The sequence below is a fragment of the Folsomia candida genome, unplaced genomic scaffold, assembly GCF_002217175.1.
Source record: "Folsomia candida strain VU population unplaced genomic scaffold, ASM221717v1 Fcan01_Sc008, whole genome shotgun sequence".
NCBI lineage: Eukaryota > Metazoa > Arthropoda > Collembola > Entomobryomorpha > Isotomidae > Folsomia > Folsomia candida.
In genome coordinates, this window is record NW_019091200.1 from 1,612,712 (window position 1) to 1,636,968 (window position 24,257).

Below are 24,257 nucleotides of genomic sequence, written 5' to 3' on the forward strand. Positions count from 1 at the left end.
TAAATTTCAATAAATTGATACTTCATTTAATGTTTAAATGTTGATGTGATTTAGGACAGAGAAACTTCTCTTGTGCATATATATCCTCTAAAGTAGTCGCTAAACATTTCATACCAAATCCAACTAGTAAAGTATATGCATAATTGAGTAGTGTGTACATATGTATATGCATAGCAGAATAGGACAAAAGTGAACCCTATTTACATATTTCACCCGGACATTTGACGGGACACATTAAATATGAGCTTGGTAATCACACATCACTTCGACATCACCGGCTACCTACTCATCTCTCATCAAGTTTCATCATGCACATATCTCGCTCTCTGAAATATGAAGATGATACGGATGACCAAGGTGGGATGAAATTGAGAGACTCGAGACGAAATTTGAGTTCTCAGGATTTATTTGTTTTTGTAATGTGTCACATTCAGAAAGAATATTTAAGCCCATTTCATACACGGAGATGATGATAACCTCTGACCTTGGGATACCTATCACCATGAATATAAGTGCATATGTATCTCGTAGACCATGCTACATCTCTAGAGGGATTGATATACGATACGGTACGACTACTTGATCTGGTCATGTCACAAGTCGAGCATCTAGTGCCCATCACCACCATTTCTTCATCTTACTTATCCCACAACTGGACTGGACTGGACTTTCACATCGTCAAGAAATTAACGTAAATTGAATAGTTCTTAATCAGAATTTCTCAGTAAAAAGATTGTTATTTATTGATCAGCATTTCTTAATACGCCCATCAACACTTTGGGTCAATTTTGTCCTCCTAAAATACACAAGTTAATTGCTGAACCATGGGAGACACGCGTCCCCTCACGAACAGCGAGGTACACCCCTTCTCCACCATGGATCTTGTCGATAGTCCCAACGACTTGAATAATTCAGTACGTACATACAGAAAATTTACTCTGACATTGGAGGTCTCCCAGTGCATGCTCTCAGATTTTGAGCAAACTCGTATTAGATAATCGATCACAAATTTAATTAGCACGAAATTTGCAAAAGGCACCATCTCCCAATGGTCACGTTTGGTGGAGATTTTCGCATCCAAAAAGGAGAAAACGCGCCCTAAAGTTGAAAAATTATACACTTTCTAAATTTGCTGCGCTTTTCCCCTTTTCGGTTGCAAATTGCCAAACGTGACCATTGGGAGATAATACATTTGCAAATTCCATACTAATTAAATTTGCGAACAATTGACAGTAATTTAGTCAAAATCGGAGAGCATACGCTGGGAGATTTCCATTGTGCGTCATCATTTTATCCAATTATCTATTTAGGACGACATTAGCGCCCGTTTCAGAAACAACAAGTCCTCCTCGACCTCCATCCTCAGCCCGTACAATATAAATGGACGTCTCATCGTGATCATAATTGCTGTCGGGTGTTTCATCCTGTCACTCATCCTCTTCATTGGAACGGTCGTGGTGGGAATGGGCTCGAGTTGTCCGGACAGTGTCGTTTTAGCCAGTAAGCACTCAGCCGCAGTATCAACTCCACCAACGCTGCAAACGACGACCACGCTGGGCCAAGTCGGGGTCACTGATGCTGCCAAAACGACACAATTGCCTCGTAAGATGATAAATACATGAAGGAAATTTAGACACATTTTCACCAGTGCAAATTACCACCACGTGCAATAAATAACTGCAAGAAATAGGGTTTTTTGCAGATATTTTGACCTGCAAGAAATGCAAGGCGTAAGAAACAACTGGCGCTTGGCTGGATGGCGCATATTTCTCGCAGTTTCTTGCACCTCGAATTTCTTGCGTTTTTTGCTTTGCAGTGAAAGAAATGTAGCAAACTCGCAAGAAACGAAACACTGATTTTCACGTTTCTTTTTTCACAGCCAATGTCGACACTCCATCAGTCACCCAAGTGAACGGTATCAACTCGAAGAGACCTGGTCAGTTGGTCTGGTTTGAAGAATTCGACTCATTCAACACGACAAAGTGGCAACATCTTAATCATGACCCCGTACTAATACTGAAAATTACTTAACGAGTCTATTTATAGTTTCACACCACCTAATTTAAATATTTTGTTTTAGAGCAGCAACTTTTTCCACTTTGTGAACACAAGGAACAACAGTTTCGTGAAGGATGGCTTCCTCTACTTGAAGCCGACTTACACCGCGGACGCGTACGGGGAGGACTACGTCTACAATGGGACCATGTTGCTGGGCAGGAAGCCGTCTGAAATGTAAGTAAATAATTATCCTGGATAATTAATGCGAATATGATTTTTTTAATTTTGCGGATATGCAGATGCAAGAAGAAGAACGACTCTGCCTTGTGTTGGAAGGGTGACGGGTTGAGCATCGTGCATCCCATCATGGCCCCCGCTATCTCCACGCAGGAGAGCTTCTCCTTCAAATACGGCGTATTGGAGATTCGTGCCAAAATGCCGGCGGGGGACTGGGTCGAACCATGTGAGTAAAAAAGTGCACGTTTTACTGTTAAAAAACCATCTATACCTTTTTTAAACGCTAAATTACCGTTGCAGTGATGTCCCTCCAACCGAAGGAATCCTTTTATGGCACGGATCTCCTCAACGGTCAAGTCCAGATGATTGACACGCGTGGAAATCGACAACTCTTTGATCACAACGGTGTCAACGTGGGGTCGGAACAAACCTGTCCCGATATTCGACTCGGTTCCCACAAAACGAAACGCTACCTCTTTGACTGTCTCAATACGAAGAATAATGAAGGATTCGATACTGATTTTCATCTCTATCAGGTCGAATGGACCCCTGGTACATAGTCTTCAACTAAATCCATAATTCGCATTGTACTAAATATGGCAATTAAATATTTTCAGATTCCATCACGCTGAAAATTGATGGGAACGGTATCGTGTCGGCCCCATTTCCCAGAAAGAGCATGTATGAACTCTGGTCGAGAGGAAGGGTACACACGAATCCGTGGGCGACGGCGGAAAATGCGGTCATGGCGCCATTCGACAGACATGTAAATTTGCACAATTATGCATATATCAAGTGATGCTTATTAAGGGGTGAAACCACTTTATGCATGAGATTGTCCATCCATCCGTTGGTCCATTAACGCGGTTAACGCTGCATTAACGAACCGACATACAGACGTGAAACTTGAAACCTAGCTTATTTAGGTCAAGGGCCAGGCCTGATTAGAAAATGGGCAATGTAGGTAACAGGGTCACAGCGCCAGATCGCAGGTCACGTGTTGACACCTCAGTGACCGTGTGAACAAGGTCTCACAAATGTCGAAAACACGTCAGACGTATCAATTTTACACGAGGAACATGTATTAATTTTGACGTATAAATAAGACGCTGGTTTCACCCCTTAGCTACATGCATTGTAACGGTTTATTTATGTCCAATTTCCAGTTCTACCTCGTCCTTGGCATCAACGTGGGCGGAGTCCAAGGCTTCTTCTCCGACGACTTCTCCGGACCATATCCCAAGCCCTGGAAGGACAGCGACATGGCGGTGGCGGCCAAATCGTTTTGGGAGAATCGCCACGACTGGGAGCCTTCCTGGGGTGGGGACGCGGCCGCGATGCAGATTGACTACGTCCGCCTCTACGCCCTCAATCAGACCGTGTCCTCCGATTGACTGGAGGGGGCCCGCAGCTCCGTTCCGAAATTAGAGGAGCCTGCGGTTGGGACCGGGATGGACTGGAGTACGGACTGGGATGAAGACGACGACGAAGATGACGACGATGGGGACGAGGCGGACGAGGAAATGGACATGTACTCACTATTCGACACTCACCACCACCACCATAATCACCACGATGACAAGAAAAAGGACAATAATAATGTGACGACGAGTGCCGAAAATACGACGCCAAAGTTGACAAAGCTGGAGGAGCATGTGCTGGACGATGACTTATTAGACTATGAGGACTGGTGAAAATGTACTCATATTTACACATTATAGAACTGTTAATAATTAATTAAGTGATTAATAATTAACTAATTATTGTGCGCCGACCGATATTCTACTTATCATGAATGACCACATATCAACTTATGTAAATATGTAATGGGATACAAGTTTTCAATTTATTATGTAAATAATAAACGATACGTATTTGAAAAGTTCATCAGATTAGATCAATTTTAGAGCGAGTGGTCGGAGGTCAAGATTCCGGGGGAGGAATCTCTTTCGCAATTTCCATCCAATCCCTCCAGCAAAAGTAGCCGTAGTCGAGAAGGTCCGATTTTCCATCCAGCCGGACCAAGCTCCCCTTCGCGTCGTTCTTCACCACGACGAGCCACGGCTGGTCCGACACGCTGTACATGTTCTTCACCTTTCTAGTAAATAAAGCATTTAAATGTGAAAATTTTGATTTTTGCAAACATTTTCAAAATTTTTCAAAAATGGAAAAATTGAAATTTCTCAGTGAAAATGGAGATTCAACCTGCGAAGTTGCTGGTTCGACCACGGCACGATGAGCCAATCTCCCATCAAAGCCTTCACAAAGAATTCGCAATCCGCTTCATCTTCATCTTGCGGAATGAAGATGATTTCGAGCCTGGCACGTTTCTCAGTCGTGTACTAAAAATAGGTTAACAGATAAATGGTTATCGATACGATGAGATGAGAGCTTAATTTGGTTTCATAAATATGTAAATTGCCACCACTTGCCGAATACAGTTTGTTGAGATATTTGACAAAATGCTTTGTGCTCCGGTTGCGATAAGAGCCAAAGAAGATGACGAGAATTCTGGCCTTTTCGCACATGTAGGTTTTTCGATCCTCTGCAACGAGGTATTTATTATCGTGAAGGATGACACCTTTCTCCAGCCACCAGGCAGACGTGGACAAGCCAACGGGGGCGGAAGTCATGGTCCAGATCTTAAATTGAGGTTTCGTTAATATTTTTCATAAAAAACGTGTCACCTTTCTTATATAAATGTTTTCTTAAACCAATATTTCCGAGCTGGACCAATGTTTGACGTAGAGTTGCGCTTCTCCAGAATTCCGGTTTCTCCAGATTTTATCGATTCAACAACTCAACACCGCCATTCACGACGTCACTAAATTGTCACGGGAATAAAATGGAATTCAAAATTCTCTCATCAATGCGTTGTCATCTCAAATTGTGACGCCCAATGCGTCATCAATGCGTCGTCACCAGATAATACGTCCTCATAAAGAAAACCAACCACATCGCACACTTGCCCATACAAATATTTGGAATTGCAAAAAATACCAAGCCCCAATTAAAAAATTCTCCACCATGTGTAAAATAACAATTTGGCCAAAAAATACAAAAAAATATGTACGTACATACACATGTATGTGACCGATGAGAAAGGAGTGGCCGGGTATTAATCATCCTGAATATTGTATTATTGACAATAAATTAGTCTGTTTGCGGTCACGATGGAATAATGGAACGTGTAGATTTTGGGGGGAGTGTAGGTGGCATTTTTTAGCCATAATTCTCAGGGGAATAAGTACGTACAATTACAAGTACAGATCTGAAATTAGTACGTAAACCTCACCTTAATATTATGCATACCTAAAACGATACATATTTGCTGATTAAACAGCCAAGCAAACCAAGGATGACAAAACATCTGCATATTAATATTAAATACAAGCGCAGAATATGTTCATGAACTACTAATCGTATGTCTTAGATTAATTGGGAGAATATGTATATTCTGTATTTATTAGTGTGACTGTGTATGGCTTTAAATTTGTGCATGGCGTTAATCGCTCATCAACTCTGGGAACTTTTTTTTTGTTAGGTAATAAAATAACATAAGAACTGGGCAAATATCCTGGATGGGATAGGATTCCGTGTAAAATTAGATTTTTGCACAAAAGCGTAACAATAGTGTACACACAGCATTTCAGCTATAATAACCCAGCCAATACACAATCCGTGACTTAGACTTTGGTGGACCACGCAGTGTTACGGTGACATATCAGACAGGTGTCCATTGCTTGTCTCATTAAAAATTAATTAGCAATTTAATTGTCCAATTCGTTATCAGACATGGTGAAGCCACGTTTTAAAACGGCCGCGCTCGCGATCCAGGCCAACATCAAGATACGGAATCGCTTCGCCAACGCGGTCGAGGATCCGAACAATCCGTACTCGAACCATTCGGAGACGGAGTCCTCGTCTGAAGAGGAGGATGAGGCCCCACCAGAAGCCGGGGTTGAGGCTGGGATCGTCATCGTCGGTCCGGACGGTCGCTCTTCCATCGTCCATCGCCAAGTTTCGACAAAAAAGAAGAAAAAGGCGTCGCCATTAAGGCGCTATCGTGGAATGTTGCTGGCCCTACTTTCCTCCCTCATTTTCTCCCTGGGCGCACTCGTCGCCAAAAAACTGCACCATTTTCATCCATTTTCGATCGCATTTTGGCGATTTCAGGGCGCCTTCCTGCCCGTCTTGCCAATCATTATGCATAAGGTTTGTATTCTCGATCAGGCAGATAAGATCATGCTGGGTGTTTGGCCTCTTAACAGGGGTAAAAATCTAGGCCTCTTCTCCCTCGTTTTGGTAAGTCTTGCATAAAAGCAGGATTCGATGACTCATCACCAAAATCGTTAGAATCAGCACATTTTTAGTCATTTCTCTGATCTGGGAATTTAAATAATTGGGAAGAGTTCCTTTGCTGCAGGACTCTTAAACTTGAGATTTTCTCCTTCTAATCTTTTTAAATTGGCAACTCCCTGCTCTGTCGTCCATAATTTAAAAATAAATTTCCTGAGCGGAGAAGTTATTGAAAATGTGCTGATTTTGACCATTTTGGCGACGAGTTATCGTTAAAATTAGATCAAATGGCGAGAAATTAAAATTTATGTTTTCTAGTTGCGAAGCTGTCTGAGCTGCAATTCCCTCCTCCTTCACTTCTACTCCTTGAAATACATGTCACTCGGGGACTCATTGACCATCGCGTCCTCAACGCCCATTCTCGTCGCAGTATTTGCGAGGATCTTCCTCGGCGAGAAATGTGGCGTCGTGACGGTGATTGCCTCCATCTTCACGATAATTGGGGTCGTGGGTGAGACAAATATTGAAAATTGTACGTACGAATTTCTGTCTGACCTTCTATCCATTTACGTAGGGGTCAGTCGCCCGCCATTGCTCACAGGAGCTTCGTCCTTTGACTCGGACACCTTGATCGGATCAGGCCTCGCGTTGGGCTGCATGATTCTGGCCGCGATTTCCTACACGGTTTTGCGCTACATACGGAAAGTTCACTATTCCGTGACCACGCTGATGTTCGGGGTGTGGGGAACATTTGAGAATTTATTCCTCGCCATTTTATTCTCCGCGATGAACGTGCCAAACACTTTGGGCGAATGGGGGTTGGTCGCAGCGTTGGCGTCGTTCACGTTTTTCGGGCAGTGTGCCATCATTTTGGCCATGAAGGTGAATAAAATCCTGTATATAGACAGCTTCTGTGTAGTGTAGCGTAGATAATTTCTTATATTTTGCTACATTTCTTGCACTGCGAAGTAAGAAATGCAAGAAAGGCGAGGTGCAAGAAACTGGGAGAAAGTGCAAGAAATTTGCACCATCCTCTTATGTACACTAAATCTCCTTTATGCCTGATAAAATTGCACTGGGATCGCCAGTTCGTTTGTTCCTATTCAATTCTCGAGGAGAAAAGATTACATAAAAAAATACTAGCAGTGTTTCGTTTCTTGCGGGTTTCCTACATTTCTTGCACGGAAAAGCAAGAAACTCAGGAAATGCGAGGTACAAGAAACTGCAAGAAAGTGCAAGAAATTTGCGCCATTTTAGCCACACACCGTAGGAAGTATAGCGGCGGGGCGTAGTTTCTTGCGCCTTGCATTCTTGCAGGTCAAAATACCTGCAAAACAACACTTTCTTGCAAGTAGTTACTTGCACACAAAGAATATAATTTTGATAATTATTTATTTATCACTCGTCAGGCGGAACAAGCCGGACCCGTAGCGTTGATTCGGACTTGCGACGTTATATTTGGGTTTGCCCTACAAATAATTGTTCTGGGCGTGATTCCCGATTGGTTGAGGTATGTAATTGGGAAATTTGAGAATTTTTAGATCTAAAAAAACTAAAATTTTGCGTATTTGCAGTATCGTGGGTTCGTCCATCGTGGTGGTGGCCGTGCTAATTTGTGGTTTCCGAAAATGGTTGCGAGGGTTGCCAGTGAGTCATCCGACGAGGGCAAGATTTCGCTACTTGATGATGTAGTCACTTCGAAATTGCAGTAATGAGAACGTGCAATCTCTTCATATTCAATCAAATACCTCCGAATTTAGCATACATAAATATCTAATTTACGTATATATATTTTCAACCAAAATTTTTGGTTCGACAATTTTACTAATTTAATGTATTATGTAATAAAAAGAGGGTAACTTTTAAGTGTCAAGATTCGTCTGGTAAGAATAACGCTGATAAAGAATGAGGAATAAATTGCCAGATTTATGGTGAGCTTTATCTGTAAATATGGGCCATATTTTTTAATCCGCTCTCATGAAGTGAGATCACGCGAGGAGAGGGAGAATTTATTTTTGACACTTTTTAAGCGTTCGATTTTTAGCGTGAGATTACATCAAACTTTAACATGGAAAATTCTAACTTGAGTTGGATACATACATAACACGGACAATATACCCAATCCGAGTATAGAATGCCCCTACCCGGGTAAACCTACGTACGGATGAGATAAAAGAGGAGGGCGATCCGTGGGAGTGCGTCCAAAAATCTCTCCGAGTTTCCAGCCGTCCACGTGTCACACATTGACGACAAATTATGACGAGACTAGAAGAGTGAGTGTCTCTGTACAACTTGACACATTTGACTCTCTCATCCATAATGACGACACGTTTCCATTTTATTAGTAAAAAACGATTCAATTTGGACTTGGGCAAGATTGTGGAGCATGGTCGCGTGTCTTGCTTCGTGAAGGGAGATACAAATTCAATTTATTTATTGATATTCATACCGACACGCGTCTAATTTCAAGGATGAGCGAGCATCATGAAGTGACGCTGACTTTTCTTCACCCCTTAAATATTATTTGCACTCGGTATGCGTGTTCATGTATATTTGTACGAAAGGGAAAGTCAGTCTCACATTGCCTCCTGCCGTTAAATGCATTGCATCCTCAGTCGCCGTCCATCCAGTTTCGTCTGCGTGTTATTTACTACTAAAAAATAACTGGAAAATTGCAGTTTTTTATACTGATCAGGATCTGCTTAATATATCTCCTCGTACATATTACATAGTAAAATTGGAACAACTGTGCAAATATCTAGGACGATGGTGAACAATAGAAGAATGTTACGTACTTATGTATATACGAGTACATATTGACCGTGGTGTAGTTAACCCGGATTTCTAAAATAATAACGTTCAGTTAGGTATGTGTCTTATTCTTGTCTAATTTCTTTATTGGGCAACAATTTATTATTTGTCTTTGTCAAACAATGTCATCTCATATAAGTACAAAATTAATGTCGATTGAAAGTATGAATTTATGTAAGTAATCGGCAATCTGGTTAAATCAGGTTTTAACAGGTTCACTCAATTAAGTAGATAATTAATTAAAATCAAGGTTTGTGGTGGCTGTCCAGCTTCTTTAGTGACGGTTTGTTGACAAGACCGTACGGCAAATTCGGGTCGGACATACTTTGTGACCTGCGTATTTAAAAGCATGAATATAAATCATAAATCTCCATTTTTAGGCCTTTTAAGATGGCCTTATAGATTTACCAAGATGTCTGTCTGTCCGTCCGTCTGTGCGTCCGTCTGTGCGCACGATAACTCTCTTTAAACAAAAGCTATCGACTTGAAATTTTGCACACTTCATCTTCGGGTCAAAAGTAAGGATGAGTTCGGAGATGGGAATGATCGGCCAAGTAGTTGGCCGGTGGGGGTCATTACTATCCAAATGCGTTGCCCTTAACTACCAAGAACCTTTAGAGCAGGTTAAATTATTTAAGTGCAAGTAAAATATTTGTAGCTTGAGAAATATCTATAGTAATAATTTTCAGTAATTTTAGTATGAAGATTGCGACTGACCTCAAAGCGTTTAAATTGGAATGGAGTTTCAGAAATTTTAAACCTGGGAGACCCGATAGGGTGACCCGACGGATTTCTAAAATTTGTAGTACGTAGTTGAAATTTGGAACAAAGGTTGCTAGTGGATTGTAACAGAAAAAACTGAATTTAGGTTGGAACAATTTTAATCTTGATGGACCCTATGGGGTGACCCATACTGATTTTTCAAAATCGTCATATCGAAGTGAAATTTGGGAGAGAGGTGATCCATATCTATTTTTAGAAATTGCGTTAAAAACATGAAATCCGGCACGGTAATACTTACAATTAGTGGCTTCTCATCAAAGAACTTGAAATTAAAAGTTAGCTAACAAGGGATACTTTCGAGGTGATAATCGTGTCCAGGGTACCACTCATTGGTCTAAATGTTTTTTGATCGAGTGTTTCTCACGGGTTCGGGTTCTTACTTCGGGTTTCGGGTTCGGATCGGGTTTGGGTCCTGCTTCGGATGCGAAATTTCAGAACCCGAAACTTTCGGGTTCGGGTTCGGGTCCGAGAAATGTGAGCCCAAATTTCGGGTTCGGGTCGGGTTCGGGTTCCGACTAAGAACCCGAAACCCGAACCAACAAGAACTTTTTGCCACAACGAATACGAAAACATTAAAAAAGAAAATAAAGTGTTAACCACACTTGCTACGACGGTTATGCTGCAGTAATTCATTAAATAATTCAAATTTTTAATTGTCGTAACTTCTTTTCACAAGTGTCTTCAATTAGTGTTATGGTTTGAATATTGAAATAAAATATATTTTTTTATCAAAAATTTGCTAAATAGTTAGCTTGAGCTTACTTTAATATTGGAAACTTGAAACTGAAAATCATTTTCAGTTTTCAACTGATTTAAAAATTTCTGAATGTCACGGAAAGCCATTATCCATGGTCGATTTTTGAGATTGCATTATTATGGTCGAGGAATTAAGATTCACATTTTAAAATGCGTTATGTACTTATGCAGAAATGTGCTTAATTATAATTCCTCGGTCATATTTACAGAAGTATTGTTTGTTTGAAACCTTTAGGCTAAAAAGCCAGTCACCCCTTAAAGTTAAAATATATTCGGTTTTTCGGGTTCGGGTTTCGGATTTGATCCGCCAGTTCGGGTTCGGATCCTTGCAAGCGGGTTTCGGGTTCTTCGGGTTCGGGTTGCCCTCAAGTTTCGGATCAGTAGTATCGGGTTCGGGTTTCGGATTTGCAAGAACCCGACCCGTGAGAAACACTAATACCCATCTTCGAACTCGGTCGTTGCCCAGATGCATGTCTGTATCAAATTTGGTAAAAATCAGCCTACTCCTTCGAGAGTTATGGAAAGACAGACAGACGGACAGGTCGATTACATAAGCCCTAGTTCGGGCTAAAAATTATATGCCAATCGTTCATTAGAGTCTGGCTTTTATGTAATAATGCCGTCTTAAAAGGCCCCGCGAAGTTGCTTGGAGTAGGTTTTCTACCTAAAATCTTTCGTAATATTTAAATTTCTTCAATGTTTTGTTTTGGACGTCCAAAACTGTCCAAAATAATTTTGGACGTTAAAAATGTCAAAATCGTGTGACATTAAAAAATGGGGCAAAATATTACAAGTTCTTTACCAATTAACGAATATTTTGCAAATCTATGAACACATGTTTAGTGTAATCTCCCATTAATTTTGACTTTTGGACAGTTTGGACGTCCAAAATTCGGTGTCCAAAACTGGTTAAAACGGGTTTTGGACCGCTGCTATCGACAGTGGTTAAAACCACAACTAAATTCTGTGGTTTTCTGTAATTTTTAATTTCTTACTCCAACTTCATCACCATATTTTCCGCCTCGACCGGTCTGACTTGCAAGATCTGTTGGTACGGGCTCGTCGAGAAATCCGCCATGACGAGCATTTCCGCAAGGTCGGACAACTTCCGGCCATCGCCACCGATGAACTTGTCCCACGCGGTTTTCACCGTGGACGCGTTGTGCTGCTGGGGTCGATTGCTGTTCCTCCCCGGCCGCGTCGCGCTGATTTGACCTTGTTGAACGAGAAAGTCGTCGTACGAGGGGAGACCCAGCTTGTAGAAAATATCGGCATAAACGTAACACGTGCGGAGGATGTCTCTCGTCTCGCGGACAATGCGGACAAGTCGCGTGGCTTCCTCGTACAGAATGTCGGCAGAAAACCAGAGGTCAGAGAGGAGGCGGACTAAATACTGTGACTGAGATTCATCCCCACCAGCAGAAGAAGAACCCGTTGTCGGGGTGGGGTTGGACTTTGCGATCTTGGAAAAATGGACGAGAGCTCCTGCGCAATATTTTTTAAATTAAAGGCAATTTAACTTTCGCAAGTCAGTGTTTCGTTTCTGATGGGTTTGCTACATTTCTTGCAGTGCAAAGCAAGAAATGCAAGAAATGCGAGGTGCAAGAAAATGGGAGAAAGTGCGAAAAATATGCGCCGTATAAAGTATAAGCGCATTTCTTGCAGGTCGAAATAGCTGCAAAAAAACACTTTCTTCCTGTTATTTCTTGCAAGTGGTTACTTTCACCCGAAACACTGCCCGTCACCTTACCCGACAATTCTCTCGCGTGGGACTTGACCGTGTGCGAGGTCAGGGTAACGTTCGAAATGTGGATGCAGCTCAACTGTCCCGCCACAACGTGCATGTCCTCCGCCTCGAGCTCTACCATATCGACGACATGGTTCGCAAACACTTTGAACCAGTGGAGCTTCTCGGGAAGGATTAGCCCACCAAATTCCTGGTACGGGACAGACATCTTCTTCGACCTGCAGAGAAAGAACAGTATTTCTGAAAAAAGAGGAAATGGTCCAGACCTTTGTCACCTACTGACTTGATCATCACTGCGAGTGGGGTCCAATTCAGGTGGAAGGCCGAATCCGCCTCATAGTCCATCATGGAGTTACTAACGTGTCGACCTCCTCCCCTCCCCGAACCGAGGCTGCTCGACAGGAGGGATTTTTCCGGCCTGTGCAATAACGGACTGGAGGACTCGAGACGCCACTTTTTCACCAACTTTTTTACGGTGAAGAGCATGTCGGATCTGAAAATGTCATTCGGTATGGATTATACGGAGGAGGAAATGACTCTGTACTTACAATAGAGGTATCCCAACGTAGATTTTGATCATAGTGTCGATCGATCACAAATTTAATTAATATGAAATTTGCAAAAGGCACGATGCGCAGGTTTGGCGGAGATATTTGCATCCGGAGGAGAAAGGGCTCTATAAAGTTTAAAAATTTTACATTTGCTAAATTTGTTGTTTGCTGTTGTTGTAAATTTGTTGTTTGCTAAATTTGTTCTCCTCTTCGGATGCAATCTCTGTCAAATGTGACCATGCAAATTTTATACCAATCAAATTTGTGATTAATCGCCACCAACTTGGTCAAAATCTGTGAGCATACGCTGGGAGTTCTCCATTCTTAATTAGCCTACCTCAGCCTGTGACTATGCTCATAAAACTTTTCTACCATGTCCACAAATATTTCGGCAGATTGTGCAATTTCTGTGTAGATTTGGCGTATTTCATCCAGTCCGGTGAGGAGGGTGATGTCTTTGGGGTCATCTTCGTCCATGAGATGTTGCAAGGTGAAAGAGAGGATCCACCCGTAGCAACCTGACCATGAAATAAGTCATCAGATAACGATAATCACTTATCAATCATTATCAAGCGCACCCAACACGCTGAACCCTTCCCAGTCGGGTCTCGGCTCCTCCCAAAATGTCATCGACTGCGTGATAGCTCTCAAACACCGGATAATGTTCAAATTCGACGTGATCGCAGCGGCCGAATAGGATTCAAAATTCTCAAACGTTTTGCACTCCATTCGACGCCAGACACTGGTGGAAAGACAGAAAATTTACACGTATTTTCCAATTACACCGAATTATATACTCACATTTCCGGATCTGCTCGCGCCCCATGTTTTCCGCAGCGACCCGCACACCACGGAATGCAACAGGACGTGTCCGATCTGCGACATGTGATGCAGAGATAAACAACAGAGGGTGGCTTGATAAAGGAGGAGAGACTAGAATAATTAATAAGCCATCATAAGGTCAAAGGTCATGCCTGTTGATGTACATACGCACCCGGAGGAAATGCTTTTCTCAGAAGCGAGCTCCTTATCCTTGAGCGCTCTCCGCTGTTCGAGTCGTTCGGTGACGAGGGCTCTGAACTTGCGCTGTTCTTCTCCCTTCGGAAGCGTGTGGGGGGCATTAATGCGGTCGAGGAAGGATTGAAGGTGCGTCTTGTCCTTCCGTTTTGTCAGCTCTCGACTCAACATAATGGAAACGAGGTCTACTGACTAACTGAACGGGCGTCTCAATTTTCTCAATTTTTCCAATCCTCGCATATCACAGACGAAAGTCGAGACGAAATCTCAAATCTCGCACATTTTTTTCTGGAAATTTTCTGCAACAATGGAAACCTGTAAATTATCGAGATGCAAATTAATTTCATCAATTCTGTGCTTGAGTAGAATCTCAATTTGCATAAGGACGGATGATGCCTCCACTCCACTCGGGTATCTGCTGACTCTCTCTCTCTCTCCGAATTCGGGCATTGGTTTCGTCCTTCCCCTCAGAGGCGGAGGTGTCGGAAAGGGGGATGGGCATGACTTTAAGTGTATGTTTCCCGAAATGATGACAGATTATTTGGAAATACAGAGTATACATCGGAAGGAAGGAATAGCGGATTTGGTCCTCCAATTTGTGGCATGTGATCCCACACAAATCCAATATTATACCCATTTCCGAGCTATGTATACAGGTTTCAATTTCATTTCTGTCTCCACATAGATTGGATTTGAGGGTGTCGTTGTGCACTACCGACTTATTCGGGTCAGACTAACTTTTGATCGAGCGAGTATGGTTGGTGGCCTGGTGGGGAGAGATATGATGGAAATGAGTGAAAGAAGATGAAGTGTGGGGTCTCCCTTTAGAAGTACTTTGCTCCTTATCTTCCGTTAACACTCGTCCTCCATCCATCCAGCAAGGAACGGAACGGAAGTTGGGAAAAAGTAACAACTTCAATCTCTTATGTATCATTCTCTCTCCAGCAGAAAGACGAGCGAGTGAGACTTGGGTGGGGAAGTTGAGACTTTTTTTCGCATCCTCCCTCATTATCTTAATTGTTGTTTATCTTAAATATTTGTTGGTTTGTGGTTTCGGGTGAGGTTCGTGTTGATTGATGTGTGTGCATTGTTGTTGTTGTTTCATTCACAAAGGGAAAAGAAAGAAGGGGAATCTTTGTCTCTTTATTTCTGAAGTGCGGACTGAATTTTTCGACTGGATTGAGCTGGATAATATGTGTGTACTGTGTATCTGACTGGATTGCATTTACTGTGTGAAACTGGAAAGGAAAGGGTGGTAGAAGAAATGATCTTCAAATATTGACACATTGTTGACAAGTGGTTCGTTATTAGTTGGGCGATAAATAGAACCAAGAAAAAGGACACTGAAACTGAACTAAAGGATCCGAAATAATCTAAATACACCAACTCATAAATTTGTAAGCAAGGATTCATGGACAATAATGTATTCAATCTGGACTGGACAAGATACAGTTTAGGTTTGTAGTTTGACTAATATTTTCTCTACCAGCGTCAACTTTGTGCTCTTTTTGTGTTCCTCGTTGAGCTCAAATATTTATTTTTGACTTATTCTTCTCATCGCATTGTCTTACTTGAAAGTGAACCTGATCACAAAGCAAAGAACGACTCGAGAAAAGAAGCAGAAAATAAATACGTACATAGTTCTTCCCAGTTTCAGCCAGTTTTTGAGCCGATCTGGTCACCACGAAATAAAATAGTGACGCGGATTACATCTCATCATCAATCACTAAACATCATCTTGAGCAAATAGTTTGCTTTGCACTCTCATTTTCAGTTAAGAATAACTGGATTTTGTGTAGTCACAGTTGTGACTCAACTAATAACAGAATTCCAGTCGATTCCGGAAGGCAGATCGGACATCCGCCACCTGCACCCACTTCTTGATTCATCTTCCGAATTAGTCAAATGTTTGTAAAAGTGGTGGTGGTGATTGTGTCATCATCATCTTAAAGAATACGATTAGTAAGGAGTCAAGTCCATATAAAAGCGAGTACCAAGCAGCTTGGTCATTCAGACGTGATGTTGACGGAGCCCGAGGAAGCGGAAGTAGTGGAAGTGATAGCAGAAGAAAGTACGTCAAGAAGCAAAGCGACCATCCCGCCCCCTCCGCCACTCCTTCTTCTCGACCTTTCCGAAGGGGAGGAGAGTTCCGTGAACAACATGCACTTTTACTCCGAAGAAGACGACAACCTTCTCGAGGAGGAAGAAGACGACATCATGATGGAGGAAGATGAGGATGACTTTGACCTCGATTCTGGCGAAACGTCATCCGGTGGGGGTGGTGTCGGGGGAGATGCAAGAAGTTCCGTTTCGGGGAGCAATGATAAGGTAAAATAGTTGAAAATGAATTTATACGAGTGGTAAATACATTTTTGACCGAATTTTGGATGTCAAAAATGTCCAAAAGTACCCAAAATACAAAATGGGGCAAAATGTTACAAGTTCTTCTTTATTGAATCTTTCGATAATTCATTGATGTAATTACATGCGTAATGCGACATGGGCTAAGTAGAAAATTTCTTAATTTCTCATAAGAAAACAAAAGCTGTCCTAAATTTCGTGATAATAATACACACCAAGACGCTGAAAATTAATGGGAGATGCATATCCATGCATAGATTTGCAAAATCGTTAATAAATAACTTGTAACATTTTGCCCCATTGGATACTTTTGGACATACAAAACTAAACACAGTGGGAGGCAAGTTGAGACTTAACTGATACACATCCAACCTTTTCTTGCAGGGGCTCAGAGCCAAATCGTCTCATTTGAACGGGCGGAGAATTGGGGGCGGCCGGATACGAAGCTCGAAACATCATCACGACTCTTCCTCTTCACTCGAGGTCATCCCTCGAATCCACACCCCACACAGAAAAGTCTTCACCAACACGAGGGAACGGTTTCGACAACAGAACGTGGCTGGAGCATTTTCCGGTGAGTTCTGAAATATCATCCCCTCCAAATCCTCCAAATCTTAGCCGTACATATTTAAATTTCCAGAATTACGCCGTCTCGTTCCCACGTATCCGCCAGATCGTAAACTCTCCAAGAATGAGATCCTCCGACTCGCCATCCGCTACATCAATCTGCTCTCGAACATTGTGCAGTGGCAGGACGACGAGGAAGAAACGGACGACGCCACGTCGACGACACCCTTGCTCCTCCAGCTCAATAACAACTCAAACTCCATCACCAATGCCAACCTCCTCCACGGACAGCAGTACCACCACCACCACCAACAAGGCATGAGCACCAGTCGAATCGTCAGGATCAAGGAGGAACCCAGTTCGCCCGGAACACATCCTGCCCCCAATACCCGGGTAACAGCGAGACGATCCCACCACCATCAACAACAACAAGGAAAGCGAGTTCATCATCACCATTATTGATCATAAATAATTTAGTATTTAAATAATATTCGATGCGCAACGAGTCAGATTTATCCGATTATTTTTTATTGTCAAAAACTAAACCAATTGTTACATTTTTCCCTTAATTTTCTGTACCTGGGACAAAATTTGTTAATAATTTCAAATTGTACTCTTGTCTTTAAATTAAGATAATTACTTCAAATATTACGTGACGAAGATGAGAGAGCAGCAGCAGTGGCAGAATTATGTATAATACTTATACGAAATAAAAATCGTACTTGATCCTCGCATTTATTTATGACGAAATTGACCCTGAAATTTGATGGGTAACCAAAAACCAACCCTACAACACCATACATAATAATTATTACATACTGATACCATTTACTTGTTGCACATGACCTGCATTTCCAAATCACAGCACATTTCGTTCCTTTTAGTATTCAAACTAAATCAAATGGAAATTATTACACATCACAGAGCGCAATAATAAAAATTATACTCAATTTTCTACTCGTTAATTTAGAATTGGACTTTATGGTGGCTAGTTTTTAGTACCCCTTCTTTTTTAATACGTGACATTGAAATATTGTCATCTAGGTGTACAACCATTCAGACTTGCTCGTACAATATGTATGCAAATTAATTAAATACCCACTACAACCTCATCTAGATAGTAATAAGATAAGAATACTGCTCGAGATTCTGGAACAGCAGCACTTTCATTTTCATCCTCAACTTAACTCTTTAACACAATTTTTGTCTTAGCTATTTTTACGTATACAATCAAATGTGGTGATAATGCATAGTATTTATATAGTGGCCCAAGGGTGGCAGTGTACATAGTTGTTCCATAATCGAATCAAAAATTAAATTAATGGAAATAAAACAAAGTAAAAAAAACGTAGAAGAATAAGGAAGTGAGGCCAATATGTACGATCGAGAAAATGAGATACATTATTGATATCGCGACGACGAAGTTCTGGACGACGAGGTCCTGGTCGATTTTCGTGATGACGAGCCACCACTCGACTTTGAATGCTGACTCGAGTCTTCCCCATTCATAATGTCCATATCGGTGAGGAGGAGTTGCCGAGTTTTGCCAGGAGTGCTAGACGAGGTAGATTTGCGCTTTTTATTAAAAGTACTGCGTCTCTTTTTGCTCTTCCTCTTGCTCGTAGGTGGTGGGGTGGGTGGAGCTGAGGGGGATGTGTCTGTAACGTCGTCATCATCATTGTTGAGGGCGTTCGCCTTCTTGGCAAAGTCGGCCCATGCTTGTTTCATCTTCTTTTGTAAATTCGCTATCTCATCCTCAGTCACGATGTCTTTCTCCATCAAAGACCAAATCATTTGACAGCGTCGTCTGAGTTCGTCAGAGCTCCTGAATAATTAAAAATGCACTATTTTTAGCAATCGTGTTCATTTTTTTTAGGTACAACAAAATTAAAGCAAAACATACCTCGACTTGAGGAACCAGTCGAACCGAAACTCTGTCGATTTCAAAATCTCTTCCCGCATGTTAAACCAAGTGTCGATCGAGTCGGTGTCAAAACCATATTTGTACCATGTCGAGATAAGGAAGCGATCATTCTCTGTGGTAAAGTTGCCCATCTTGCACTGCTTAGTGTACGGGATGCGAAGTTCTAAGAGCGGTTTGCGACATTTTGAAATTCTTTCGGTGAGGACACGTTCTACGAGAGTTTTCCGCATGCGCTTCTCTTCACCTAGAAAATAAATTGTCAATAAATATACGCAACAACAATTCATTTGTAGAATATCCCAGAATAAAAACTCATACTTTTCCCAATCTGGAGAAGAATCTTGTCCGAGTTCTTTAGCTCTGAGAATCGTCGTATAAACACTTTTGCATATAGGAGAACCTCTTCTTTGGTCTTTCCTTCAAATTCCTCCGCAACCGATTCCATGTCATCACGTCCATGTTTTTCCACCAATTTGAGAAACAAGTTAAAGTCTTTTCTATTCCAGGTTGTGAATCCCTAGTATCAATTTCAGAACATATTAGTATTGTATTATACAATTTGTATATAAGGGCAACTACTTGAAATGAAAATTGGTAATCTATTCACCTGCTCTAAAAGTATTTCCTTTTCCTCCAACTCGGCATCGGTGAGTGGTCGAGCATTGTCAATTTTCTTTTGTTCCGCTTTCTGCTGTTTGATGGCATCCTTCGAGTCGTTCCACTGCTCTCGAGGAATCTTGTACTTGATAGTTTGTTGATAATAATACACTTCCATTTGCAACAAGTCGTGCAATCTTTTCGGAAAGAATTGGTGTTCTGGAAGAGTAGGATGCCGAGCTGGTTTTGGATTCTACCAGAAAAACACAGAAAATGTATAAATTGTTGAAATTAATTAGTTATTGAATCGAGTAAATTAATTCCTCACCTTGGGCTTCCATTCTTCATCCTTGCTGGAAGAGTCTTTATAAAACATAGTTTCTGCATACACGGCCGCTTTCCTCTCTCTCTTGGGAGGTTCGATCCACTCGGTGGGTGCCACCATGGCTCTGTCCCTCGCTTTGTTCTTGTCCTGGTAGTCTTCTCCTTCAAAGCTGAAAATAGAACTTTCCAGGGCAAAGTTGCGAAGGTTAGAGTCCTCCAAACCGTCTAATTTTCCAATCAATTCATCCTCCTTAGATTTACTCCTCTCCAATATTGCTTCAATCGTATCGTCCGGAATTGACTCTGATCCAGATTCCGCAGAGAAGACGAGATTTGCTCCGTAGCGGATCCAATTCAGCATTTCCTCCTTCATAAGTTGGGTGCTGGCATCAACGAGGCGACCCTGCTGGATGACGAGTTTGTCCAACTTCAACTTGATTGCGGCACGTTCCACAATCTTCTCGTCGACCGTATTCTCCGTGATAAGACGGAAAACACGGACCTGCTTCTTCTGTCCGATACGGTGAGCACGATCCTATAAATGACATGAATTTATACACTTGAATTTCACATTTATCTGCCACTAAGCTTTCACTCTGCAAATTACCATTGCTTGCAAGTCTACTTGGGGGTTCCAATCTGAATCCATAATGATTCTATAATTTGAAACGTTACTTTAATTAACTGAACTCAATTTTCTGCAAAAAAACAAACAATTGATTTTCTTACACCACATCCGCAGAGGCAAGATTAATTCCTAATCCACCAGCTCGTGTGGACAGCATAAAAACAAAGGTCTTGCTGCCTGGTGTGTTATACTCGTCAATCATTCTTTGTCGATCTTCATGCGCAGTCTGCCCGTCGAGTCGATGATAAGAGAATCTTCTCCAGAAGAAGTAATCCTCCAAAATGTCAAGTAGTCGGGTCATCTGACTGAAGATTAGGACACGAGATCCTTCACTTTGCAACTTTGGAAGAAGTTTGTCCAGCACCATCAATTTCCCAGAGTTGGTGACTAGATGAGAGTCCGTCGTATAGGGAGGGCCTGGTTCCGCCCCATCAAAGAGATACGGATGGTTCGAGCATTTTCTAGGAGACAAATAAATGATAGGACATAATTTGAGAGCCTTCATTTCATTCAAAAGTGAAGAATATTTATATTAAACTCACCTCAAATGCATGAGAATATTCATGAGCCGAACCTTCTCCATTTTTCCTGCACCATTAATCACATCCAGATCTTTCATTAGGATCTTCTTGTACCACAAACGTTGCATTGCAACCATTGGAACGTAAACTTTGATTTCCTTTTTAGGAAGCAGACTCTTTTCCACGTCGGATTTGATACGACGGAGGAGAAATGGACGAAGAACGGAGTGTAGTCGAGTCACGAGAGAATTGTCGCCGAAGCAAGATTCCGTGTTGAACCAGTCATCAAAATTCTGTAACGATCAGTGTTTGATGGATAAATAAAATATTCAGTAGATTTACTTAAACTAATTAACGAACCTCTGACGAGTCAAAGACGTCCGGCAATAGAAAGTTGAGCAGAGCCCACAACTCGTGTAGATTATTTTGCAAAGGAGTCCCCGTCAAAAGCAGTCTGTGTTTAGAGCTCAATTCACGAACAGACTCGGAGAGTTTTGAATGTTCATTTTTAATCCTGTGAGCCTCATCAATGACGAGATATGTCCAATTGATCTTTTTCAGGGTGGACTTTTCCTTTAAAATCATCTCGTACGTAGTTATCAATACGTCCCACGCGTTCAAGTGAAGGAGACGCTGTTCCACGACGGCTTTCTGAAATATATTGATTTTTTCGTTAAAATTTATATGTCCTCAATTAAGGCCATGATAAGCGAAAATTCTTTTATAAATAAATCATAATTTACCCTGGCTTCTGCATCCCCCAAAAGTGTCACCGTTCTCATAGAGGGACACCACCGTTTGAACTCGTTTTCCCAGTTGCAGAGAGTAGATTTAGGCAGAATGACGAGATAGTGACCACGAACGTTCTTGTAATTTTTTAGATATCCCAGGAGTGAAATAGTCTGCAGTGTTTTGCCCAAGCCCATCTCGTCCGCGAGAATCCCGTTGATACTATTTTCAAAAAGATTGATGAGCCAATTCAGACCACGAATCTGATAGTCACGCATCTCTCCATTCTTTATGTAGGGCGGAGTTTCCGTGAACGTCACGGCGGCTGAGTGTATTCCAGAACCATCGGTAGGAGCCTCTGCATTTTTAAGTAGTTCTTCATCTTCTTCCTTTTCCGTCTTCCGGTGGCGACTGAATCAAAAGTATTATGATATGAGAAAAAAGATTACAATATGTCACAAATTTGTTCAATAATTCATTACCTGCTTCCTTCCGTAGCAGCTGCCTGCTCCGCCTTGGACTTGCGTCCCCTTTTAGCCGCCACAACTGCATCTCCAGAGGACAAGCAATGCGCAAAGAATTCGCTCTTTTCTAAAAGAAAGTTCAGGCGGCGCATCTTTGCTTGCTAAGAAAAGATGTATAATATAAACCTACAAGTCATCATTGGAATTAGTTGAGCTTATAAGTAATCTTACGCCCTGATTCGCCTCTGCCTCGTTATCTTTAAACTCATCAAACTGATAGCGTGGCCGTTTTGCGATGGGAGATGTCGACGATAGCGGCCTTGGCGCGTTGGGTTTTTGTGCGACGGGCGAAACCGCTTTGATTCCGTTTATGCCAAACCCATTAGTGGATGGTGACACCATTGCCTTGACTTTCTCTTCTTCCGTATCCATCGAAGTCACATCAGTGCCCTGGCGATTAAGTTTTTCAAATATTGTATAATAATTGTTTTATCAAATTTCTACAAATGATATGATATATATATATATATAACTTGCATACATTTACTGCCGAAGCTGGAGGCAAATTGGCAAGAGGCTGCTGATGTACGAATATTTCTCTGCCAAAACCTGGTCCAGACTTTTTCTCCGTGATTGGAACACGAGCCACGATTACGGATGTATTTTGGGGAATAAGTGCATTTTCATCAGCATACACTGCAAAGAATATAATCACACAAATTAAATTGTAATGCAGTAAACAATTTGTACGAAATAAATAACAACTCTCACCTTCTTCCGTTTGCGCATTCTGAATTTGTAAGTCAAAATCAACATTTTTCTCTAATTGTTTTTGTTCAATGATTTCTTTCTTTAGGTCATTCACGGATATATGAACCCCGTCAAATGTGACAGTGGAGAAGTCCATCGCCGCTTTAAACTTGTACTGCACCGACATTTTTGTAGTTGTCGACTTATTTTTGTGATTAGTAAACCTATTGCGTCACTAGACGAACCAGCAGAGAATAAACTGGAAAATCAAACAAATCAGACAATTTTATAATTTCAGCTTTGATACACAGTTTCATAAATCCAATACTTCCAAAAATTCATATAAATATTGTCACGTTTTACATTTACGCCTACATTGGGACAATCAATACTGAATTTCAGCCTTCCACCATAATTCGACTATTCTGCCCAAAACTGACAGTCTTGTAATATTCAACATTAATTGTAAGTTGGTACCACCAACCACACCCACTAATATGACCCCCACCGGTCAAAATCTTTTTTAATGGCACCCATTTTCAACCAAAAAGGTCGTTGCATTCTCTACATATATTTTCCTACCAAATTTAATCAAATCAGCCAACGCGTTCTAAAGTTATCGAAATACAGACAGAATAATGTCAATTACATATTACGCTCTGCTAATAAAAAGCGTCGCTAAAAAAGTGGGTAGCTTGCTAAAAAAAATAATCAAATTTTCATCACCAGCTTACCTTTCACTCCCGCTTCTTTCCACTCCTCCCTTCTCGTGAAACGACCAAATCAGGTATTAATTACTTGCGGAATCAATCATATGCTTTCTCTCGATAATTGTTCACTCATAATTAATTGTGTAATTAACGTTGATGCCGGAAAGCAGCTTGCCGCGCTGTAAAGTCTGCCCACCGAGGAATGAATGACTGAAAGAAAATGATGAGAGTCAAGCCAGGCAGGCAACGAGTCGAGAAAACGTGACTCAACTAAACCAAACGTGTTGTCAGCCGCCCTCCCGTAAATACTTTTGGCTCAGGAAATCCACCCAAGCTGATTATTATGCGATTTGGGTGGGTGTGGTTGGTCGAAAAAAAAATTTCAAATTTATTTTAAAAAATATGATGATGATAACCGAACAGAATAAATTATATGTCACGACGATACGAGAATTCGTTGATGATTGATGAATGGAATGAAGT

At 41.5% G+C, this 24,257-nt stretch overlaps 6 protein-coding genes across 8 annotated transcripts; 3 read left to right on the top strand and 3 right to left on the bottom strand.

Annotated features, from left to right (window-relative positions):
* The first annotated feature begins 533 nt into the window (after positions 1 to 533).
* On the top strand, positions 534 to 4,122 carry LOC118432904 (beta-1,3-glucan-binding protein-like). Its single transcript, XM_022101141.2, has 9 exons — positions 534 to 691; positions 752 to 914; positions 1,311 to 1,602; positions 1,880 to 2,007; positions 2,081 to 2,232; positions 2,298 to 2,461; positions 2,536 to 2,787; positions 2,853 to 3,001; positions 3,402 to 4,122. Exons 2-9 carry the CDS (start codon positions 825 to 827, stop codon positions 3,627 to 3,629), a joined length of 1,455 nt encoding a protein of 484 aa, XP_021956833.1. The 5' UTR covers positions 534 to 691; positions 752 to 824; the 3' UTR covers positions 3,630 to 4,122.
* LOC110853509 (nucleoredoxin-like protein 2) lies at positions 4,068 to 5,512 on the bottom strand. Of its 2 annotated transcripts, XM_035854483.1 has the most exons (4): positions 4,950 to 5,512; positions 4,668 to 4,877; positions 4,441 to 4,577; positions 4,068 to 4,333 (listed from the first exon to the last, which is right to left on the bottom strand). In XM_035854483.1, the coding sequence occupies exons 2-4, from the start codon at positions 4,866 to 4,868 to the stop codon at positions 4,159 to 4,161; spliced, it is 513 nt and encodes a 170-aa protein (XP_035710376.1). In that variant the 5' UTR covers positions 4,869 to 4,877; positions 4,950 to 5,512; the 3' UTR covers positions 4,068 to 4,158. The 2 variants fall into 2 exon arrangements, with proteins under 2 accessions (XP_035710376.1, XP_035710375.1); XM_035854482.1 differs by having other exon boundaries at positions 4,668 to 5,511.
* A 168-nt stretch (positions 5,513 to 5,680) lies between these two features.
* On the top strand, positions 5,681 to 8,483 carry LOC110853497 (solute carrier family 35 member G1). 2 transcript variants are annotated; one of them, XM_035854647.1, is made up of 6 exons: positions 5,681 to 5,967; positions 6,029 to 6,540; positions 6,853 to 7,045; positions 7,109 to 7,416; positions 7,944 to 8,044; positions 8,109 to 8,483. In XM_035854647.1, the coding sequence occupies exons 2-6, from the start codon at positions 6,031 to 6,033 to the stop codon at positions 8,224 to 8,226; spliced, it is 1,230 nt and encodes a 409-aa protein (XP_035710540.1). In that variant the 5' UTR covers positions 5,681 to 5,967; positions 6,029 to 6,030; the 3' UTR covers positions 8,227 to 8,483. The 2 variants fall into 2 exon arrangements, with proteins under 2 accessions (XP_035710540.1, XP_021957455.2); XM_022101763.2 differs by having other exon boundaries at positions 5,681 to 6,540.
* Positions 8,484 to 11,861: 3,378 nt separating this feature from the next.
* Positions 11,862 to 13,147, bottom strand: LOC118436455. The gene is made up of 2 exons (XM_035854588.1): positions 12,635 to 13,147; positions 11,862 to 12,369 (listed from the first exon to the last, which is right to left on the bottom strand). Exons 1-2 carry the CDS (start codon positions 12,837 to 12,839, stop codon positions 11,876 to 11,878), a joined length of 699 nt encoding a protein of 232 aa, XP_035710481.1. The 5' UTR covers positions 12,840 to 13,147; the 3' UTR covers positions 11,862 to 11,875.
* Positions 13,148 to 15,034: 1,887 nt separating this feature from the next.
* Positions 15,035 to 18,182, top strand: LOC110853171 (musculin). Its single transcript, XM_022101415.2, has 3 exons — positions 15,035 to 16,527; positions 16,945 to 17,134; positions 17,201 to 18,182. The coding sequence occupies exons 1-3, from the start codon at positions 16,219 to 16,221 to the stop codon at positions 17,587 to 17,589; spliced, it is 888 nt and encodes a 295-aa protein (XP_021957107.1). The 5' UTR covers positions 15,035 to 16,218; the 3' UTR covers positions 17,590 to 18,182.
* On the bottom strand, positions 17,634 to 24,175 carry LOC110853306 (chromatin-remodeling complex ATPase chain Iswi). Its single transcript, XM_022101558.2, has 15 exons — positions 23,799 to 24,175; positions 23,086 to 23,323; positions 22,856 to 23,010; positions 22,546 to 22,764; positions 22,333 to 22,475; positions 21,865 to 22,261; positions 21,482 to 21,772; positions 21,143 to 21,414; positions 20,702 to 21,061; positions 20,580 to 20,628; positions 19,977 to 20,507; positions 19,659 to 19,901; positions 19,370 to 19,568; positions 19,031 to 19,295; positions 17,634 to 18,952 (listed from the first exon to the last, which is right to left on the bottom strand). Exons 2-15 carry the CDS (start codon positions 23,249 to 23,251, stop codon positions 18,529 to 18,531), a joined length of 3,714 nt encoding a protein of 1,237 aa, XP_021957250.1. The 5' UTR covers positions 23,252 to 23,323; positions 23,799 to 24,175; the 3' UTR covers positions 17,634 to 18,528.
* Between the last annotated feature and the right edge of the window lie 82 nt (positions 24,176 to 24,257).